This window comes from Thermobia domestica, chromosome 7, assembly GCF_964235325.1.
Source record: "Thermobia domestica chromosome 7, izTheDome1.hap1.1, whole genome shotgun sequence".
NCBI classification, from domain to species: domain Eukaryota; kingdom Metazoa; phylum Arthropoda; class Insecta; order Zygentoma; family Lepismatidae; genus Thermobia; species Thermobia domestica.
In genome coordinates, this window is record NC_137460.1 from 82,015,577 (window position 1) to 82,036,837 (window position 21,261).

At 35.5% G+C, this 21,261-nt stretch overlaps 1 protein-coding gene across 6 annotated transcripts in view; it reads left to right on the top strand.

Moving 5' to 3' along the window:
* The first annotated feature begins 201 nt into the window (after positions 1-201).
* The window catches only part of LOC145690237 (FIGNL1-interacting regulator of recombination and mitosis-like), an 83,311-nt gene continuing 62,251 nt past the window's right edge, over positions 202-21,261 (top strand). For 2 of the 6 annotated variants that reach the window (XM_081764927.1, XM_081764932.1), the window contains exons 1-2: positions 414-570; positions 18,366-18,490. In XM_081764927.1, the coding sequence (XP_081621053.1) occupies positions 18,390-18,490 (101 nt within the window). In that variant the 5' untranslated portion in view covers positions 414-570; positions 18,366-18,389. The other 4 variants (XM_081764930.1, XM_081764929.1, XM_081764928.1 and 1 more) reach the window with 4 other exon arrangements.

Consider the following 21,261-nt stretch of genomic DNA (forward strand, 5'->3'; position numbering starts at 1 on the left):
GTAAACACATTGAAACAAGACGGCTCAAGAAATACAAATATAACTTCTCACCAAAAGTCGTATCTTCGAATCGGTTCTTATCAGAAAAAGATGGACACATTCTTAAACAAGTGAATATCAGCATGCGAGACGGAGCGACACTATCGACATCTATCTCTCGCAGTGAAAGTTATGAACTAAAACAGTGTACTTCCGGATTCCCTTTGACTGTCACAGGCCTGGTAGGAAGTTTCAGTCAGTTGTATCTGTTGCCATAGCAACAGTGCACGTTCTGATTTTTTTTTTATTGTTATTTAATTATTTCAGCTAACAATTCATAAGAACGCGTAAGTTCCTTACAAAAGCTGTCATCAAAGAATTTTTGTTTCTATGTTCAGTAAAGTAAAATACACTTATGTCCCGTTAGTATACCGTAAATTATGGAGTACAAGACATTTACAAAGTGTGCTATGTAGAAGTCGTTTGTCTCAATTTTTGCCATGTTGTAAACAATATGGAGGACGCCCGTGTGATTGGTGGCGCTATTATTCAAGATTAAATTAAGTTAATTACGACGACAGTTTGTTATATGTGAGTTAATAGATTAATAATCGTAAAAGGGCTAGTGTTTATCAGTGGATGAATAATGCATAAACAAGCAGTCACTATCAGTAGGGGTATATTTTCTGTTAATCTTTAAGGGAAGAAAGACTGAAATTTGTTACTTTGTACTTATATTGTGGTTAGTACTGGTTAACGTACTTAATTATAAAATATTATCAATAATTTCGTTTGTAAGGACTGCAGTTCTGTAAAGATTTTCTCGTGCAGATTAAGAATATTCGGGTCAGCAGATTATTATCTACAAATAGTTTTTTTTTAATGTCTTCTAATCAGTGTTCGAAGTGGGAAAAAGCAGAGGCGGTATTACCACAGAGGAAATAACAAGTCACATAGTTATTTCCTCTGTGGTATTACTATGATTTTGACTCAACATACCGGCTATTTAAATATTGTCTTGATCACTGAAAAACCAGAGACAGTATGTCCTCATTACTGAAAAACCAGAGCCGGTATGGCATACCATCGCATACCGCCTCACTTCGACCACTGGTTCTAATGCTTTAGGAACACGTACTAAATCCTTTGCAAAATATCTGTTCGTGGTGCCCTCAAAACTCGTGTGGTTTGTGCCTTTACGCTTTTCTTATGGTTTACTGTAGATAGCAACTGATCAACATACATATGGTAATAATTTTTTTTTAAGTATCTGTTGTCTTAACCCTTTATTGCACGAAATTAATTTTGGTGGTGTTGAAATTATTTTTCTTCTTTCTTTCTTTCTTTTTTTTTTTTTTTTTTTGAATTATGTAGATAAATGTAAATAATATCCAATATACCGGTATGATTTTTATGTTTTTACGGCATTACTCGAGCAGACGGCTCTACCAAATTTTCACACATTTATTGCATTATCCGGTTTCTTCTTGCAGAGAATGCATTAAATGAGGAGCTAATGCACAAACCACGAACCAACTTGCTAGGTGGCCACTAAAAGCACGAAGTGGAGCGCACTCGAGTGCTGGCCACGAGTAGGAGCGCAGCAGGGGGGCCCGAGCGGAGCGAGGGGGTGCGTCTGTAGGGAGCAGGCGCGTCAACGACGGAGGGCATCCGCATAAACAAGGATAGTGTAAAAATACATAAAATATCCGCAATAATTTTCACCTTCAAAAACACTTAAATAATCGTAATAACTCTTACATTCAAAATGACTTCATTGGTTTCCCGGGTAGAAATGACCCGCTGCGAGGAGAAATTCGTCTGTTTTGAATTTTTACTTCTATTCCACACTTCGCATAGTTGATTTTACGTTTCAACATACCGGTACCATGATGCTGCAAAAACTTTATACTATGACGCTCTTTATCACACAATTCTTTGTAATAAAATCGTATGTTTGCATTATATCCATCGCAAATGTCTATTGCTAACACGAACAGAACATTCCCGCCGTTTATTTCCACCTTTTTCGCATTCTTGTATTCTTCCGCTTCAGTAAATAGTTACACTTAGAATACGTTCACTCCCATTCAAAATGTATTTCAATATGATATCTAATAACAGAAATTACTTATATTCATACTAAACTTCTTTTATGAAAAGTGTTTGACATCGTATTTTACCTATAAATTTTGATTTTGGTAGAGTCGTCTGCTCGAGTGAACCCGTTTTTGCTCCTGGGGTATCAAGTTACAGGATAGCTGTCATCGTTGTATTTCACTAGTGAAAACAGAGTTGAGTGACATTTAGTATCTCCCCCAACTTGTTTCATGGTTCCAGAACCGAGTACCTTGTTTTTGTCTAAATTGTGATAAAGGTAGAAGTACAAGGGTCCTGGGGGCTTCTAACTCTCTTCGCTAGCTGTCCCTAACTCAGCTATATTTTGTAAAGTAGATAACACACTGTAAATCTTATATGTGCAAGATTGAGGGAGATACTAAATATCAGCCACAGAGTTCAGTGTCAATAACTAAATATCAGCCACAGAATTCAGTGTCAATATCAGCAGAAACTATGTGGTATGGAATATTGTGAAACGATTAGTGCTGTATCGCCGGACCAATTTGAAAATCGAAAAAAAGTACCAATATGTACTGTATTTGGTTATATTTGGTTAGATTGCATTAAGTTACATTAGATTACGTTATTATTCGTGTAGCTTTACTATACGGATCGGTAGTATAAATAGGAGTAGTAGTAGTGGTAGTAGGAACGGGACAGGACGTTTGGGCGCGGACGTTTCGGCGCTGCCGTTTGGACACCGGACGTTTGGGCGCAAAGCCGTTTAGGCGCCAGACGTTTGGGCGCGAGGTACATAGCAAAAAATCACAATTTACATATAAAGTAAGCTAGGCACTGAAAACTAAGCGCGAATCAAGATATATACATTTCCTACATTTCTATCTTTATCTCACCTCATTTATCTGTATATTTTCTATCTCTATCTTATTTATTCATCTAAATTAAATAGTTTAATGCGTTTGTGGCATTTGTTGCCTAACCTCGTCATGAATTGATTTTTCGCTTGTTTACGATTCTTGTACTTCTGATCTAATGATCTCATTTTTGTATTATATAAGAAAGCTAGGAAATGAAGGAATCAGACGAACTGTTAATAATTTTCTTAATGGTAATTAAAACATATTGATTTAATTTTTGTATTTTTTTAAAGTTAATAATTACATACTTATGAATATTAAAATTTGTTTTCTTTCGTATTATGTTTGCTAAACTCTTCTCTTCCTTAAATCCAATAAAGAACTACCAATAAAAGATTTCCGCGCACTCGAGTTGAGGGAAGTGGCCCCGCGTAGCGTAGTCGCTAATGCTCTCGCCTTCGGTGCGAGTAATCCCAGGTTCGATTCCCGATGGGGGCATTCTGTCGAAAAATTGTAACACGCTCTTTGTCACACGCCAGCCACCCTGAATGAGGTTTTCCTGGATTTTCCTCATTAACACCAGGCAAATGCCGGGGTGGTACGTAATTTATAGGTCCAGGCCGCTTCCTTCCTCCCCTTTCCCCGGATAGTGTACTCCCTCAAACGTGACGGGCTAAATGGCCTTAGATGCCGAAAGCCCAGAAATCTAAATTCCTAAATCCTAATCGAGTTGAGGGAAAGATGTTGATACAGGGTGTCTAGGACACTGAGTTTAGGAACTGCAGTATGCCGTATTTCGGGTATCATTTTTTTTTAAAACATTCCAATATAAAAATCAAAACTTAACACACTTTTTTCCGTTCCATTGTAAGCATTTAATCTGCATTGAAGAAAGTAGCGAAAGGAAAAAAAAGATTTCAAAGTGAAAAATAATTGTTAAGTGTACATATATTGGTCATTTAGCCCCTAGAAATGTGTTTGACATTTACACTTATCGCATAACTACAGTAGAAGGCCTGCTTAACTACAGTAGAAGTACCCCGAATTAATGGAATAGGTTCACTATGTATGTAATACAGGCAATCATATCTAGTCTGGTCTACTTAGCTTGAAAAGTTATCAAATAAAAAGCACACTTAACTTTGGCTGAAACTTAAATTTACAAAACTTAATTGTTAATTCAGTTTTTAGAATTTTGAAATTCCAGTATTTCTAGTATGTAAAACAAAATCCAGTATAATTCAAGGACTTCCACTACAGTAGACACCTTGTGATATCTTGATTCGAGCTTAGTACTCAGCGCCTAACATAATGACTTTTTAATTTAACTCGCGCCCAAACGTCTGGCGCCCAAATGGCTTCGCGCCCAAAAGTCCAGTGCCCAAACGGCGGCGCCCAAACGTCCGTGCCCAAACGTCCGCGCCCAAACGTCACGTACCGGTAGGAACGGGTTAGCAGCCCCCGCATGGGTTCGCTGGGTTCTGTTCTCGACATGAAATGGGCAAATTAAAGACGCCCAAATTTTTCTGTGCAGTTTGCAGTCTATGGATCCGTATAATAAAACATGTGTACCTCTCTGCGAAATAGTACATCTGCCTCCACATACAGTGCCGCTTACAACATCAAAAACAATCAGCAAATACAACAACTTTCTTAACTTTTACTATTTCCCTTACCTGACTTTCATTCATTCTTCCTCACAAATTTAAATTAATTCTCCAATTGACCCGGGAAATTTTCTCAAACTGGTCCAGCGATGCAGCAGTTAGCCACGATATTTTTTTAATGTTAAAAGATCAAAAGATTTTGTGAAAAAATTTACAAGTAACAAATGTGCACGTTGTGCTTTCTATATGCTTTTTGATGCTCTCTGACACTCTCTGTCCGACCTATGCCACTAGACGAAAACTGTGGTAGAAAGCTTAACTCCATTAGTACCACATGGCATCAGCGTGCGCTGTTCGCTAATGTACACATTTTAAGAATATCATTATTATTGTTATTGATTCATTATGGTACCACTTGGCATCAAAATGCATTTTAGGGTTAATATTCGTATTATACAGTGAAACCTCTCTAAAGCGGACAGCCGTGGGGAATCAAAAAATTGTCCGTTATAGAGAGGTGTCCGTCGTAAAGAGGTTTCAATATTTTCTTACGTAAATTAATAAACAAGGTAATATGCAATTAGAAAAAAAAAATCATGAATCACGTATTTATGAATATTACCAAAATGTTACTGTACCTGCATTATCTTGTGCCATTCAATTCGAGGTACAACATGGGAATAAGATGTTATAGTTCTCTGCATTTTGTACTTATCGCTACTTACTACGTTTTCGGTGTTGCTTTAATTTATGAGTTAATTGCAGTCCAGCAATGACTTAAAAAAAAAATAAAAAAAAAAATGCGTACCCGTGGTCAAAAATACCAAACTTGTCTTCTGTTTGGTTAGAAATTCCAGCGGGACAGTAGAATGATGTGTCATTCCGAACAGTGGGCAACTATCAATCACTTTTGTTTCTGAAGCAGATTGGGTGGGAGTGAAATGCACGCAAAGGATATAAGAGTGTTGTGAAACAGAGACCCCTCCTTTGGGTTGCTGAATAGACAATTGAGGAGGCAAAATGTTGTCACACCCACATGTTCTTCCTTGGTAACATACGTATGAATTACTAAAAGTGTATTTTTACTGCACTTTCCAACTTGTTTCTAGAGAAAGTGTCCGTAATACGGTGGCAAATAATACCTATAAAAGACAAGACTTTAGAGAGGTTTGCCAATATGTTTTTTTCCTATTACAGTGTTTGGGGATTACAAAATATGTCCGTTATGGGAGGTGTCCGCTTTGTAGAGGTGTCCGTTAGTAGAGGTTTCACTGTATTAGCTACTTTCCATTTTTACTAGGCATGATAGGTGATTGCTTTTATGACTCACCGGGAGTGGAGTGTTGAAGCCTGTGAAGAGGAGGCTGGTTGGTGAATAGTACATAGGATGAGGTCGCAGTGTCTGGCGTTATTTGCGGGTTAAATTCCAAAGTTGATTAGATACTGGTGTACTTTTGGCGCACCACATTTTGGAAGATTTAAATACTGGGTCAATCCAAATGAAATCGACCAATGATGCTTGCTGACAAAATGTAGTTTTTTATTAATTTTTTAGCCAAGTTTGTACCACATTTAGGGAGTTGAAAACGGGTATTCATTTATTTTTTGGCCGCACACGTTTTGTCGTAGCGGCCATTTTGTATAGGCGGCTGAGCGGATTTTGAACTTTTTAGTGCATTCCGTTAAACGCTGTAACCTTTTAGGTTTTAAAGATAATGAGTTCAAACCAAAACCCTATGAAAGAGACTGGAAACTGGAATGGGCAATATTTTATGTTCTGTGCACATTGAGACGTGCTTCAAAACGTCGAGAAAAGAAGCTCTGAACATTGAGGTTGGAAACCTAGAAATTGCAATTTTGGAATGTACACTCATGTCCAAAATTATTGTCGGATGTCTATAAATATGTTGTAGGAATATTGATAACGAATTCACCCGATATTTCTTACAATGTTAGTATGTGTATAATCGGCAAAGACATGTATGGGGTAGATTTCATGTCAAAAGAGCAGTAAATAAGAACAATATAACGAAAATAAAAATTTTCTTGTCTATTTAGCAACATTTTGTTTTACTCATTCTAATTTTTGTATTTGTAATTCTTTTCCTATTAAATTTACCATAAATATACACTTCCCGATTATATACATAGTATTAGTATTAAAAGTACCCTGCAAAATCATTATCAAATTATATTCTTACAAGAAGACAGTTATAGATATGCGACAATCATTTTGGACATTAGTGTACATTTTGAAACGAAATAAATGAGACTCACCTTCAATTCTTTGTCTACATAGAGAGTGGATAATAGACAATGTCCTAAACAAGTTTCATATCTAAGAATTATATACTTATTATTTTGAAAATTTTTAAACCTTGCGAATTTTCGAAAATCGTGTATTTTCACCCTCAAATAGCTCAGAGAACAGAAGTAAAAAATCCCAAATTTGCACAAAATAGACGGTAGTTGTGCAGTAACAAGTGTGTGTACTTGCATCACTGAGACTCGAATAATTTCTAAGTTATAAGTTTTTCTTTACTGGCACTTAATATCATGAAGCGCCATTGGAGTGAATATAAACTTTGTTGCAAAAGTCAAAATAACACGGCAGTAATATTAAATGGGTAAAGTATACGTAATTTATGAATCATATCTTGTACAAAAAACGAAACGCATCTGTTATTTGTTTTCTGCCTACAGCGCTGCTGTTAAGACATGAGTGAGGTAAATATTTGACTAATTTGTGTATAGAGTTTGGCACTGATAATTGAAAGTATGACCTGTAGGAGTGCGGGTGTGAGTTTCCGGCGGATCTTAGTGATTGGCACCCACACTTTGTCATTCGTACATAGTTTAAAAGAGGTTCTTGGGCCATGGGAATGGAAAAAGTGATCAAAAAGATTGTTATTTTCTGGCTAATGTCTTCAATTCCTCCAATCCACCTTTTCTGTCATAAACACAGGCTATTGTACCATTAAGTGCAAATGACAGTGTTGCAATTTTACTCACTTGTTACTGCACAACTATCGTCTATTTTGTGCAAATTTGGGATTTTTTACTTATGTCCTTCCTGAGACATTTGGTGGTGAAAATACACGGTTTTCGAAAATTCGCAATGTTTAAAAATTTCCAAAAAATCAAGTATACGGTTCTCAGATCTGAAATTTGTTTGGGACATTGTTTACTATCTAGTCTCTATGTAGACAAAGAATTGAAGACGAGTCTTATTTATTTCGTTTCAAAATGTACATTCCAAAATTGCAATTTCTAGGTTTCCAACCTCTATGTTCAGAGCTTCTTTTTTCGACGTTCTAAAGTACATCTCAATGTGTACAGAACACAGAATGTTGTCCATTCAATTATCTTTCATATGTTTTTGGTTTAAACATATTATCTTTAAAACCTTGAAAGTTACAGTGTTTAACGGAATCCTCTGAAAAGTGCAAAATATGCTCAGGCGCCTATACAAAATGGCCGCTACAAACCTTCGCGGCTAAAAAATAAATGAATACCCGTTTTCAACTCCTTGGATGTGGTACAATCTTTACAAAATTAATTAATAAATAAATTTTGTCAGCAAGCTTTGACCTGGAAATTGGTCGATTTCATTTGGATTACCCCTACTTCGTATGAAAAGACATTTAAAAGGAACAAATTTCTGCAGGCGACAGAATAAATTAAATATAAAGTAATTTAGCTGTATTTTAGGATTACAAGTATGGAGTTACTAATGTAAAACCATTATAAATGCTTTACGACGGATAGAATAAATGAATGCGTATGAAAGAAGACTCTATTAGTTGCTATTTTCCACCGGTGGTGTATTTCTGCACAGTGTACATAAAGAGTGTTTTATATTTACAATTGAATTGTTACTAGTATGAAACCATGACAAATGTTATTGAAACTCCTATCATTGCCAAAACCCAATTCTTTTCACTACCCTTCCTGATGCGCCTGCTCCCTCCGGACTCACCCCTGCGCTATCGCGCGAGTCTACCAGCATCGTCCTGCCCTGACTCGTTTAGATAGCGTTCGTTCTTTCTAGTGGCCACATAGCTTAGATATGTCCTTTTTCCACTGTAGCTTTTATGCCATACATTTCGAAGCCGTATTTATTACTAAGATCGTAAAAGAATTGTAATTTTTCAACAAATACTTCTAATGGACTTCTTGAATTTAATCTATGCCAAATGATTTATTTTTATTTTGCCCAGCACAAATCTTTTAGAGGACAGTAAAAGGGAAATCAGTGTCAGAATTATATTTTTCAACAATTATTTCGAGTGCTGCGCCTGTCACGTGCAAGTCAAACTTGCACGGATAATATGTAAAAAGAGAGGATTTTTTTATTAAATAAGCGGTTATATACATGAAACTATTCGCCAAGCGAAGGGAACTACTTGTCGCAAGATTACCGCATGATTATATTGTGGAAAATGACCAGCATGTGTATTCTAAATATAGCTGCAGTTGAACAGAGACGTTGCCCAGGATGTGAACTAACAGTTATACAGTTTGTGAAACAATACAATGATACTGAGGAAGTTCTTTTGAAACTGTGAAAGTCAGGGATTAATAAATCTAACAACAAATTGCAGGTGGAGAAAGCTATGGGGGAACAAGATGGCGACGGACATCTTTACACCTGAAGTGTCATGCTCCTACAATTGTGCAATTGTGAATTTGTTCATAATTTTAAATTTTGACAAAATTTAGTTTCTTTCAGGGTGGAAAAAAATCATGATTTTTTAAATAAAAATCATTTTTGTTGATTTTTTTTATTTAAATCGATTTTTTTGATTTAAATCGATTTTTTTGATTTAAATCAAATCTTTCTCCTCGTATAATACAAGTCGCGAACTGGAGAAAGAACATTAGTAATTAATATTAAATGACAATTAGGCCATTTAAGTGAAAGTATTTTGGTTTAATTTCGAATTAATCCTCAATCGTTAAGCTATTTCAATCCGAAACAATATTTCTTAAGCATTAAGGAAAAAAACGTACAGCAACGTTTATCAACATGACACTTTTCTTTTCACGAAAATTCCTGATATTTGGCAGGAGTATATTTTAAAAAAATCGAAACTAGCCAGCGGCACGAAGTACATGTAAAGTACATAAATTTCGCCCAAAATTAGCTAATTAACTCTATGGCCTATGGAACCCGGAGGTTCAATGCCGCGTTCACGGAAACTCTCCACTGACTTCTATCCTTAGCCAACTGGATCCAGTTTCTATTTTGTATTCCTATTTCTGCGAGATTCATCTTAATATTGTCATCCCATCTGCGCCTAGATCTTCCTAATGGTCGTTTTCCGATTGGTCTTCCAGTTAAGAATGTGAAAGTGTTCCTATTTTCTTCCATCCTGGCTACATGACCTGCCCACCTGAGACTTGATGACCCTAGCAATGTTTGGTAAACCGTATAAATTATGTAGTTCCTCGTTATGAAGTTTCCCCCATTCCCGCTCCTCTTGGGTCTGAATATTCGTCTCAGGATCTTGTTCTCAAATACTTTCAGTCTACGTTCTTTCCTCATAGTAAGCGACCATGTTTCGCAACCATATAGAAGCAGGGTATCTACCAATCAGGGAAAGTCAGGGAATTTCATTGTGTTTCAGGGAAAAATCTTTTCCAGGCTGTGACGGGTGAAGGGATGCCACTAAAAAAGTCATAAATTACAGGTAAATGAATGGGTTCGTTTGTACGTTCGTAGAATATTGTATAAGCACATAAACAATGGTGAAAACTTACAGTTCACTTTAAATACAAGTTGGGGGCGCGGTGGCTCACTGGTAGAGCGTTCACTTCCGGTGCTTGGGTACCCTGGTTCAATTCCAGCTCGCGCCGTGTGACTTTGTGGTGTACAAACACCGTGGTCGTGGGTTTTCTCTGGGTTCTCCCATTTCCTCCCACTTTCTTCATTTCATTCATCACTCACCCATCACCGTCTCCTTTAGCCTAACCGGCATAACCGTGGGACGTAAAACTGAAAGATTTCATTTTCATGATTTAAATATAAGTTACTTTTCATGAGTTACTAAGGAAAAAGAATGACAGAGTCAGGGAAAATTATAATTTTGTCAGGGAAAGTCAGGGAATTTGATTATGCTTGCTTGCTAGACACCCTGAGAACAACAGGCATACATATTTTAATCTTCAAATTCCTGGACAGAATTCGTGACAAGAGATTTTGAACTGAATAATAACACGAATTCCTTGCTTTTAGTCGACATTTAATTTCTTCGTAAATATCGTTTTCGTCTGTTGATATTGATCCTAGATATTTGAAAGAATCCACTTTATCAAAAGTATTATTGGATATTTTAACGCATCCAAAATTTGCCCTATTACGATCCCGAGGAACTTCTATGCTATGTATTTAGTACATAAATTTCGCCTAAAGTTTTATTATTATTATTATTATTATTTTGGAAAGGGGATCGGGCCCCTCTAAATACGCCCCTATTATCTGGAAACAAACAAACAGACGTGGACATAAAAAAATTTTTGTCTTAAATGTCGATGGTGATTTCTCCGTTGGAATAATTAACGATTTAAAAACCCTATGTTACGAAGAGAAGAAAGCAGGATTTTCCCGTTTCCCGTTCAAAACAGGATTTTCCCTAATCATCCTCTGCATGATACTCGTTTTCATACTGTGCTGTACATACATTTGAGTCTTATTGTATTATGATTATTATCTTCCATAATCGAAATAACAGAACAGAAACGGGATTTTACTTATTTTCGCTTTAAATTAATTTATTTCAGAATTTGATTTAAATCAACGATTTTTATTTAAAATATCAAGTGATTTAAATCTTGATTAAAATCGTGATTTAAATCAGACTGATTTAAATCAATCCACCCTGGTTTCTTTACAATTTTTATATATTATTACATCTTTTTTTTTTATATGTCCTGAGCCTCTAACCCCCAAGTAATTTTACAAATAGTGTAAAAACAAATTTACTTAGAACAGGCGAATTCGTCCATGTTGGAACGCGCCATTTTATACAAATCTATGTTTTCAAAAACAATTAAAACAAATTTAGTGAAGCAGTCCACTGGGCTATAAGGCTGGGACTTTCTTTATAAATCTCCCGAAAGGGAGATAACCAGAACTAGAACTAGAGAAAGCTATACGTTTCAATATAACAGTAATTCATGATGAAAAGCGCAACTGGCGGAATGCAGCAACGAAGGGGTCGTTTTTTGAGCATGTTTAGTTATGTCTGGCCTAACCTAATCTTATGCTTTTTGCTGAAAACCAAGGAATGATTAACTTCGGAAATTTATCTCTGGCCAACCGCAACCTAACCTAACCTTTCGCTTTTTGTCGAAAGCCAGGCGGACGACCAACTTAATTGCCATATTTGCTGTCACAATTACTTTTCTTTGTCATTAGTAAGCTGACAGCGTACAGTTATTCAACTTTGGCAGGTGACACTATACAATACTTTTTGTATTGTTTTACGAGCTGTCATTTAAAGAGAGGAAAAATATGAAATTCCATGCTTTAAAGTATGCCTCGCAAGGCGATGGAAATAAGGATTCTTATGTTTTATAGTATGCAGAATCGATGTAGCATGTTTTTAATTTTCGTATTTTATAGTATTTTGACAAAAAGTTCATACTTAACTTAGTAATTCATACTGTATGTTTCATATTCCTAAACTGAATTTCTAACTTCCTTGAGTCGTGACCTTGCATCATCTTCAATGTTAAGTTCAGTTTCTCGCCCCATGTAGATGGAATTTTTATTTATCAGAACTGATTGGTGTTGAAAATTTGGCTTAGGGCGCAGTTTTCGACGAATATTGTTTTGTCTAAAGTCCAATCCACCACCCGTACTTCCACTCTTCCTAAAATCATTATTATATAAACTTAGTTGAGTGGATTCAATAGGAAGTGGTTTAGTGCGCGTAGTGTGGCGTGTGTTGATTTTGGATTTGAAAAGATGTAAGAAGATTGCAACATACCTAAAACTAATGCCGAACTTCGCGACTAAGTAGCTGAATTTAAGTGCTTTTAGAACAGACGGAAAAGTTCTCTATGCATATATTACAATAATAATGTAACCAAAGAGGGATGGCATTGACTTCTCCCCCAAATCCAGTGAGGGCTTCGGAGCCGGTGCTCAAACTTATAGTACGCTGTTGTAAACGACCTCTTTTATGCGTATAGCCACTGTCGCTGACACCCCTACTCTTTACCAGGATTTGCCCCGGATTGAAGCCACCTGAAAAAACCCACCTGGGTTTTTGACCTTTCTGTTAGTATATTATTGGTACAACTGAGGTGATCACATTGAAAGTTATTTTTATCACATTTTGAACTTTCTTTGGGGGAATTATATGCTTTCATGTTAAGGTAATCAACAACATTCAACATAAGACGTTTATAAAGTTCTGAATGCACTGATTGAATGAATTTAAAAAAACTCAGCTTGAGATAATTATGGAACAAATTAATGTATGGATTATGCTTATAGCCTATTTGAAGTAAAATATGCAATTTTATATTTTAGAAAATACTTACCGTGAATAGTATGCTTTCTGACTCGACGCCGCCGAGGGACGTTATCCCTCATACGTTGACAGGTTTGAGATCATAGGTGCCGGTACTAACAGTAAATATGTAAATACATTAGTAAAACTATTAGTATTATTTCTTACCTTTCACGGTAACAAAAGTATTCAGTAAAATTTGGTTTTTCAACAACAGTTCAGTCCAGTCATTTGTTGTTACCCTTCAAATAAGCACTCTGTAGAATCAACACCAGCAATAGCGTAAAAATTCTTGTCAAAATTAAGAAGCTTAATGCTCGGAGCTCCCAAGACTACGTAACGCTTACTATTTTAAGTGCTGAATTCAAACTTCAGTATTAATGGAAGTTTCGATGTACAGTAAAGCAAGATGCATTTTCAAGGAAAACCCGTGGTGAAAGAGGTGTTCGGGAAATTCCCGCAATTGAACCCACAAGGCATCGGAAGTGAATATTTCAACAATAAAACTATTTATTTTACGCTGGAAGATATTTAATTTTATTTATGACATTTTGAAACATTTACTTTAATAAAATATGAATTATAGGCCTATCTTTGTTAATTGTTTTAAATTTATTTTCAGGAAAGAACCGTCTTGCAACAAGTGCTCGGGATTTTCCCGTAATTGAACAAACAAAGCATTGAAAGTGAACTTCAACAATAAAACCGTTTATTTTACGTTGAAAAATATTTATTTCATATAAGACATTTTGATGAGTTATGTCTTCGTTTCAAATTAATATAGCTATTTGGTATTCATATTTGGCGAACGTCACAGGCCCCTGGGATGACTCGATCTACATTCGTTCGTTTGTGTGCCTGTACCACACAGTGTTCAACTTTTGGTCTTTGAAATTTCAGGATACAAGCTGGAGACACTCTAAATTTTCTGTATGGAGTTTTTCGGCATACCAACGTAAAATTACAAAATGGCATTTTATTATTATTATTATTATTATTATTATTATTATTATTATTATTATTATTATTATTATTATTATTATTATTATTATTAATAGCGGATATCCACGCTACAAGTTCAGTTTTCGGTCTTTCAAGTTAAAATTTTCAAAGTTGAAGCACGAGAGATTAAATTAGCTGTATATATTTTGGCGGCATAAAATTTTAAAATGGCGGCCATTATTCAAAATAGCGGGTATCCATGCTACAGGGTGCAATTTTCGGACTTTTTAACTTGAAATTTTGGAGTAGAAGCACAAAACATTCTAAATTTGCTGTATAGATTTTTTCGGCTATCCAATATAAAATTTCAAAATGGCGGCCATTTTTTCAAAACAGCAGTGAATAGAAAATTGTTGCAATTTGTGACAATGACAATCTTGAAATGTAAATCATATAACATTTTTACCCCAAAGACATTGTAATATTTCGAAAAAAAAAAAAAAAAAAAAAAAAACAATTAAACCCGAAAATACCAGAAAAACCCACATAGGTCCAGGTGGGTTGGGTTTTTCAAACCGTGCTCTCTATGGACGCATCCCCTCGCATTCGTGCTTTTTAGTGGCCAGCTAGCACAAGTTATTTCGTGTTTTATGCACTGTAGTGTTTACACCGTATGTCCACACTGTATACTCATCACAATTACAAATAAGGAACCGTAATCACTACCAAATCAGCCAGTCACTACTAAGTGATTTGGGAAGAAACTAAATAATACTCCTGAAATATGTGATTTTCATTTAGGCTACATTAGGCCCAAAGATTCTGTCATTCATTCCACGTAAGTCTATAAGCAATCAAAACAGCTCCTCTACTTCTTAGCTCCTCCTCCCTCTATTTACTATTGTAAAAGAAGGAAACAACTTCCAGATCATATTAGAGACAGAAGCATTTACTAAAGATAAAAAATCACCTCAATTTAAATTCCATCCTGTTATTGCATTTTTCAGCCACTATGAACAACTACTAGCGACAATAACTATACTAGGTCGCATTATACTTTTAATCTTTAGAAGGAGTATTGATATAGTTATTTTTGTGTCATATATTTGATTTTAAGTGTATTTCTAAATGAAGTTACTAGAAATAACCATTTAATTGTCACGAAGTTAATTTTAATGATCTTTTTATCTAAGAGTCACCGAGGTAGTGAAACAAAGTTTAATCATTTCGCGATTCTAGCTTTGTTTCAAATTTCAAAAAAGGTGATCTTCTATATGTTTGGGTAATTGAATCTCGAGAGTATTGATATATGTAAAATATATTAATTTAGCGTTGTAAATATTTCAAATAGCGTTGTTTGTAATACATATGTATTACTTGTAACAAATTAAAATGTATACATTCATTTGTAGCATCTTTAGTCCTTAGCGAAACCAGAATTCATAATGTGTGCTACAATTTAAAATATATATGAAAATGTCTTTGTTGTACGGTCACACGAAATGTGAAAATCTCGATTTATTAGGGAGTCGCACGAGACATGTTTTCTTCAGTTTGGGTTGGTGTGAATGAAACGTTCTCGTTGACGTATGGTGTAAAACGCAGCTCAGCAATACAACCCAAAGATGAACTAAAGTTACGCTTCTAATGTCACAAATTCTGTACACGTCCAAGAAACAGTCTGGGGTACCCAAACAGTAAGGAAACAGTTATTGAACGGGGTCGTATGAAAGTGCATCACGGAGAACACAGATTTTTTTTTTTTTTTTTTTTTTTCGACTTGAAACTGGGTAATTCAGGACAGGTATGAACATTTTGCAGCAAAACATTAACATTGCACTTGGAATAAATTCTGCTTTTGAGAGACCAAACTTTTGTTTCTAAAAATTGACTTTTTTGCTAAATATAGATAATATAAATATATATATTTATAATAATAATATATAATAATAATTTTCGTTAGGCTAGGTAGATGTTCCACAGGAAGTTTATACTTACCCTTACGGTTTGTACCTAGGTATAGATCGGGAACGGCTTCTGTTTTGTACCTAGTTTAGGCCCTCTCCCGTCAACATTTCTTGTTCTTCCATTATACACATTGCATTTCTATTCTATTCATTTCACAGATTACTCACACATTAATTACCCTTCCGTAACAACAACTCGTTTCTCCTGTAATTATTATTTTTTTTTCTCCTAGTTTTGGTCCCCTGAATGCAGAATTAGCCCTTGGACTTGGGCCAGGAATGATGAACGAACTTACCATTCGTAGTTTGTCAAATTTTGTTCTGGTGACAGAGTTCCAAATTGAGATCCTTGGGCACCGATCAATATTGTTTGAATGAGCTTCTCAAGAACATCGTGGAAGCGGACTTCAGAAGAGTGTTCATGCCATTGCATATGAGTTAGGCGTACACTATGCCACTGTCGTTCGGCGGTTCCATGTCATCTGTAAAATGTTGGACTTGTGGGTGCTACTGGAGTAGACACCTGTCAACAAGAATCGCCACATTATGGTGCAGTTCTCTGAGTGTAAGGACTAAACGGAAAAGTTTCCTACATCGTATTTTCACTTTTAATAATATATATATATATATATATCTGTTACGACTATCGTGAACGGTGAGGGCAGTGGCTGATCAAAGCTCAGGACAGTTTCCAAAACTCTTAGATGATGTTGATTATAGGGTGAATTATGTTCCTTTTGATTCATCATGTCTTTCTCATGTCAAAGCGAAAACATCACTTTCAGACTTTCCCTGATAACCACTCTATCGATAAAAGAGCATTGCGTACAGTATATTTAAGCCTAAATGGCATTTTCTTGGTCATTTTCGAAAATCTGAACAATTTGAAAATCCAAACTACATGTGGTTCAAATTAATTCGGATTTTCGACTTCCTACTGTATTTGGTTATCAATCTCATTACTTTTATCAGCTGGTACCGGTAATCTGTATTATTATTATTTTACATTTCCACAAGTATCCCCATTCTGGATTCGTAACTGAACTGGAGAACAATATTCCCCGCTCTTGTATTTTCTGAGTAAAATATTCTTCATTGGTTAAGTAAGAACAGTTGTCATTTTATCAATTACTAGATGAAATACCCATTCTTCGCACGGAAAGGATAAAGTTTATGCAATATATCATATTTGAGAGTAAGTAAAAAAATGGGTTAATAAATAAATAAGGAAGAGCAACGCCTTAAACGTTGCTTCTGTAAGTGTCAGTGAAATATATATATATAAAAAAAAAAACGAATAGTAACACCTTTAGCGTAGTCCCTGTCAATATGAGTGCAATAATATCGGATAGCAACGCCTTAGGCGTTGTCCGTCTTAATATGATTGAAATAAATAAATACGGAAGATCAACGTCTTTGTCGTTGCCCCTGTCAATTCTCGAGCCAGTTGCCATGTCCTTTCCTGTCTAAACTGGGGGTCAAATGTCATCCCGGCTGTCACTAATCATCTTAGCAGTCGGTAAAACCAACCATTTTAGCAGTTCGACACTTAATACCGGTGATTTTGACCTGTTATTTTTCACACCCACAACTCTCACGACAATGGACATTAAAGCTGAGCTTGAATGAGCTCATGGGTGTTACTATGCATCTCAGCGACCCCGAAAACTATGAATTTTACAGTAATCAGACATTTTGGACACACTGATTTACAATTTTTCTGATTTACTTAACTGTGTGTGCGAATCATTTATTTTTTAATCAATTCAATTTAGTGTTTACTCTCCAAATAAATATTGGGGTAGTGTCTTAAAATATGGATCATGGTCAACTTATATTATAGAAAGTTCCTTCCCCGTCTCCCATTGTAATGTTTCTAGTGCTACGAGTATCTTCATTCCAGGTATATCTAGAATTCGTCAATAAATAATAAATATTTTGAAATATCAGACTGCAGTCTCACTGATTACTATCTGATATTAATAATCATAAAAGTTGATCAGGGTGTCTATCGGTCACGAAAAAGTCACGAAATCAGAAAATGGTTATGAAAGTCACGAAATTTAACTTTTTTTTTTTAACTGTTCAAATGTAAGTACAGATTAGAAAATTTTGTTCTATAAAATGTCAGAGTTCACCACCAAAAATGTCTATGATCAGCTTTAGACAGTACCAAATCGCAAGAAAAATACGTTTCTATCGCATGGATGAAAATTCGGCCTAATTCACACCCAAATTCGCTCTTGAAAATTTTAAGAAATTTTATGATTTAGTAAAGAAAAGGTCACGAAAAAGTCAGGAAATTTCATTTTGGGATTTTAGTAGACACCCTGTGTATTTTGCATGTACTGTATGTATTCGATTAATAAAAGTTCGATTATTACAGATATTGTTTTGTTATTATTATAGGATGAGTAAAAGGTTCCATGAAGGATGAGTTCACAAGAGTCTATTACACAACTTCTACGCCAATTCGATCAGTGGTCGGTTGAAGAACTACGAGATAAAGTAGAATATGTTCTTCCTGACTTAATCATATCCTTTTATCCATTACATAAATATTTCATTACATAACGTTAGAAGTCATGTATTCATTATGCTAAGAAAGTAAAAGATTATGGCAGTAGAGTATGGTAGGTAGCAAACAGTACGTCAGGTTTTCTATGTATATGTATTAGGGTGTCTAAAAAGTATTGAGCCTTTAGAGGTCAAAAATAATAACACATTTATTGTTATTTGAAAATAACGTTATGAAATATTACATGTGCACCATTTTGTTCGATGATCTGCCACTTTTCCGGCAACACCATATATATGACGCGTGATTTTTCATAGGCTTCTGTTGAAACTAGCTTAACACTATTCAGGGAGTTCTGCAGAGACCCTAACAAATAATGTTCTGACAGTGGAGGTCCGGACTATGCGGTATATGAACTAAAACCTTCGTACCATGTTCTCAATATTTGACGAGTCGTCAAAGATGTATGCGATCTGATGTTGTCAGTGTAGTATACGACATTTCTTTCTGTTGACCTGTTCCAGCCGTTTCGTTTGAATTGTTAGGTACACTCGTGCCTATTGTCGACAGTATAAATCCGAGTCTACCGTTCTGTCCGTCGGCAGCAGCTGGTGATGTACAGTAACCTTCCAATCCCACCAAACACACAGCATAGCTTTAAGCATCAGTGCAGGCTTTACCACAGATAGTAAAGTTTCTTCTAGCTACAATCATAGTCTTTTTTGCACATTGTCGTCGTAGGCTATCCACTTTCTATTACTCTGATCAACCGCTTCAGAAATGGTTCGAGTTCGTTACATTCCAATAGAGATCCACAGGTTGAAATTCGATGGAAAAAATATTTTTTTGGTCAGATCATGTGGCACCCAAACGTCTAGTTTCTTTTGGTACTCAGCTTTCTCCAAATGGTTTAACATTGTTTCGTGATGGATGTTTAGACCATTGGTAATGTCATTACTGGTTACATGCCGGTCTTGCTCGACTTTTGCCAGAATATCTACTTTTTCTGTTATTGGTCCGTTCACTGCGAGCAGAATCTTGGACATCGACATTTCCAGGACGATAGCGACTTTTCACTGTTGCTTTTGATAATGTGTCTTACCCATAAACAGCACATATCAGACCTTCTTAGCACTTACGTGTTTATTAAAATAAAATTGTAAAATGCAGCGCAGTTTTGCAAAAAGTTCACTCATCTTCACGGCGCAATACCGTAAGTCTGATTCTAAGAATTGCAATACTTTTCTGCACATCCACTATCTTCAACCGTCAGCTGTCGAAGCGACTCATACTTGAGATTTGGGACTATAAAATCATCTCGTGCGCAAGAGACTCAATACCTTTTATCATCACCATAGGTGTTCTGCCATTATTGGTAGGTCATTTGCCGCATCCTGGTATCCAGGTTCCACATACATAGGTTTGATTATATATATGTATTTTCAAAAGATACAAATTTGATCCATCGTCCATGAGATAGAGATGCAAGGGCTCGGAAAAAAACCGGCTTTTTTGGAAAAAAACTCGGTTTTTTCTGCTTTGCTTTTTTGCTTGGGAAATTTTGGGCTTTTTTCAAAATTCTGCTTTAAATCGATAAAGCAGACTTTGTTTCGCTTCTCTATAACACAGAAAGTCAATTAATTAGTGGTTGATGCCGATAATAATATAAAACCTCGAAAGTAAACCATGAATTTCGAAAAGATATTTTAAACAATTTTACTTCAACATTTTTACATTATGAATTCCAAAGGATTAACCAATGTATATAATAAACACATTTTAACCTCCTATATACAAAAGTAAGCAGAGTTGGCAAGAACCATGGTTGTTTCTGAAAATGCCAAAAACCCGTTTGGGGGGGGGGGGGCAGTTTAAACCAGGCTTTTTTGGGGTTTAAACCAGGTTTTTTTATTTAGATATTTTGCTTTATGTATTTATATTACATATTCACAGAAATAAGTTTGTTTCGCCTTGGTGTTATTATTCAACAACGGGGTTATGCTGGAAGAGGTCCCATAAGCTTAAAGAAGTCCGGTCAGTAAATTTCTTAAATTGAGAAACTCCCGCCCTAGCCATCGGGAAAATCCCGTCATTCTTTTAAATGTAAAACAATAACGGGAAAATCCTGTAAAATTTAATTTGCATGTAAAATTTAAAGGCCAACGTATTATAATCAGTACGCTAAAACTGAGTGACACACAATCATAGTCAACGTCTTACGAATAAAATCAGAAAAATAAACACACTGCTGAACAAGACTGCACTTATTTAATATAAAAACACATTTACACGTGACGTTTCGATCTTCTATCCAAGATCCTCATCAGACGTGAGTGTACGTCTGATGAGGATCTTGGATAGAAGATCGAAACGTCACGTGTAAATGTGTTTTTATATTAAATAAGTGCAGTCTTGTTCAGCAGTGTGTTTATTTTTCTAAAACTGAGGTATTAAATTACAAATTTAGTATGTAGGTATCATTGAAAGTCCAATCCAAGCTAATGTTGGAAGCTAAGTAGGCAATCGATAAATTTTACCAATTTTAATCAATATATTTAAGCAACCTTCGCTTCTTTATAAAACAACAGGCATGCAGAAATATATAATTTGGTTTCGTTTTGTATGTTTAGGCTTAACATCCTTACGTAATACCGAGGTTATCAAGGAGAAGACTTTCACTTAAAGTGACATCCGAAAGAGTACTTGGTTTACACATGAAAGAAGGGTTGTGGTTCGACCGAGAATTGAACATGGGACACCTTGATTAAAAGGTGAAAAGGAAATAAG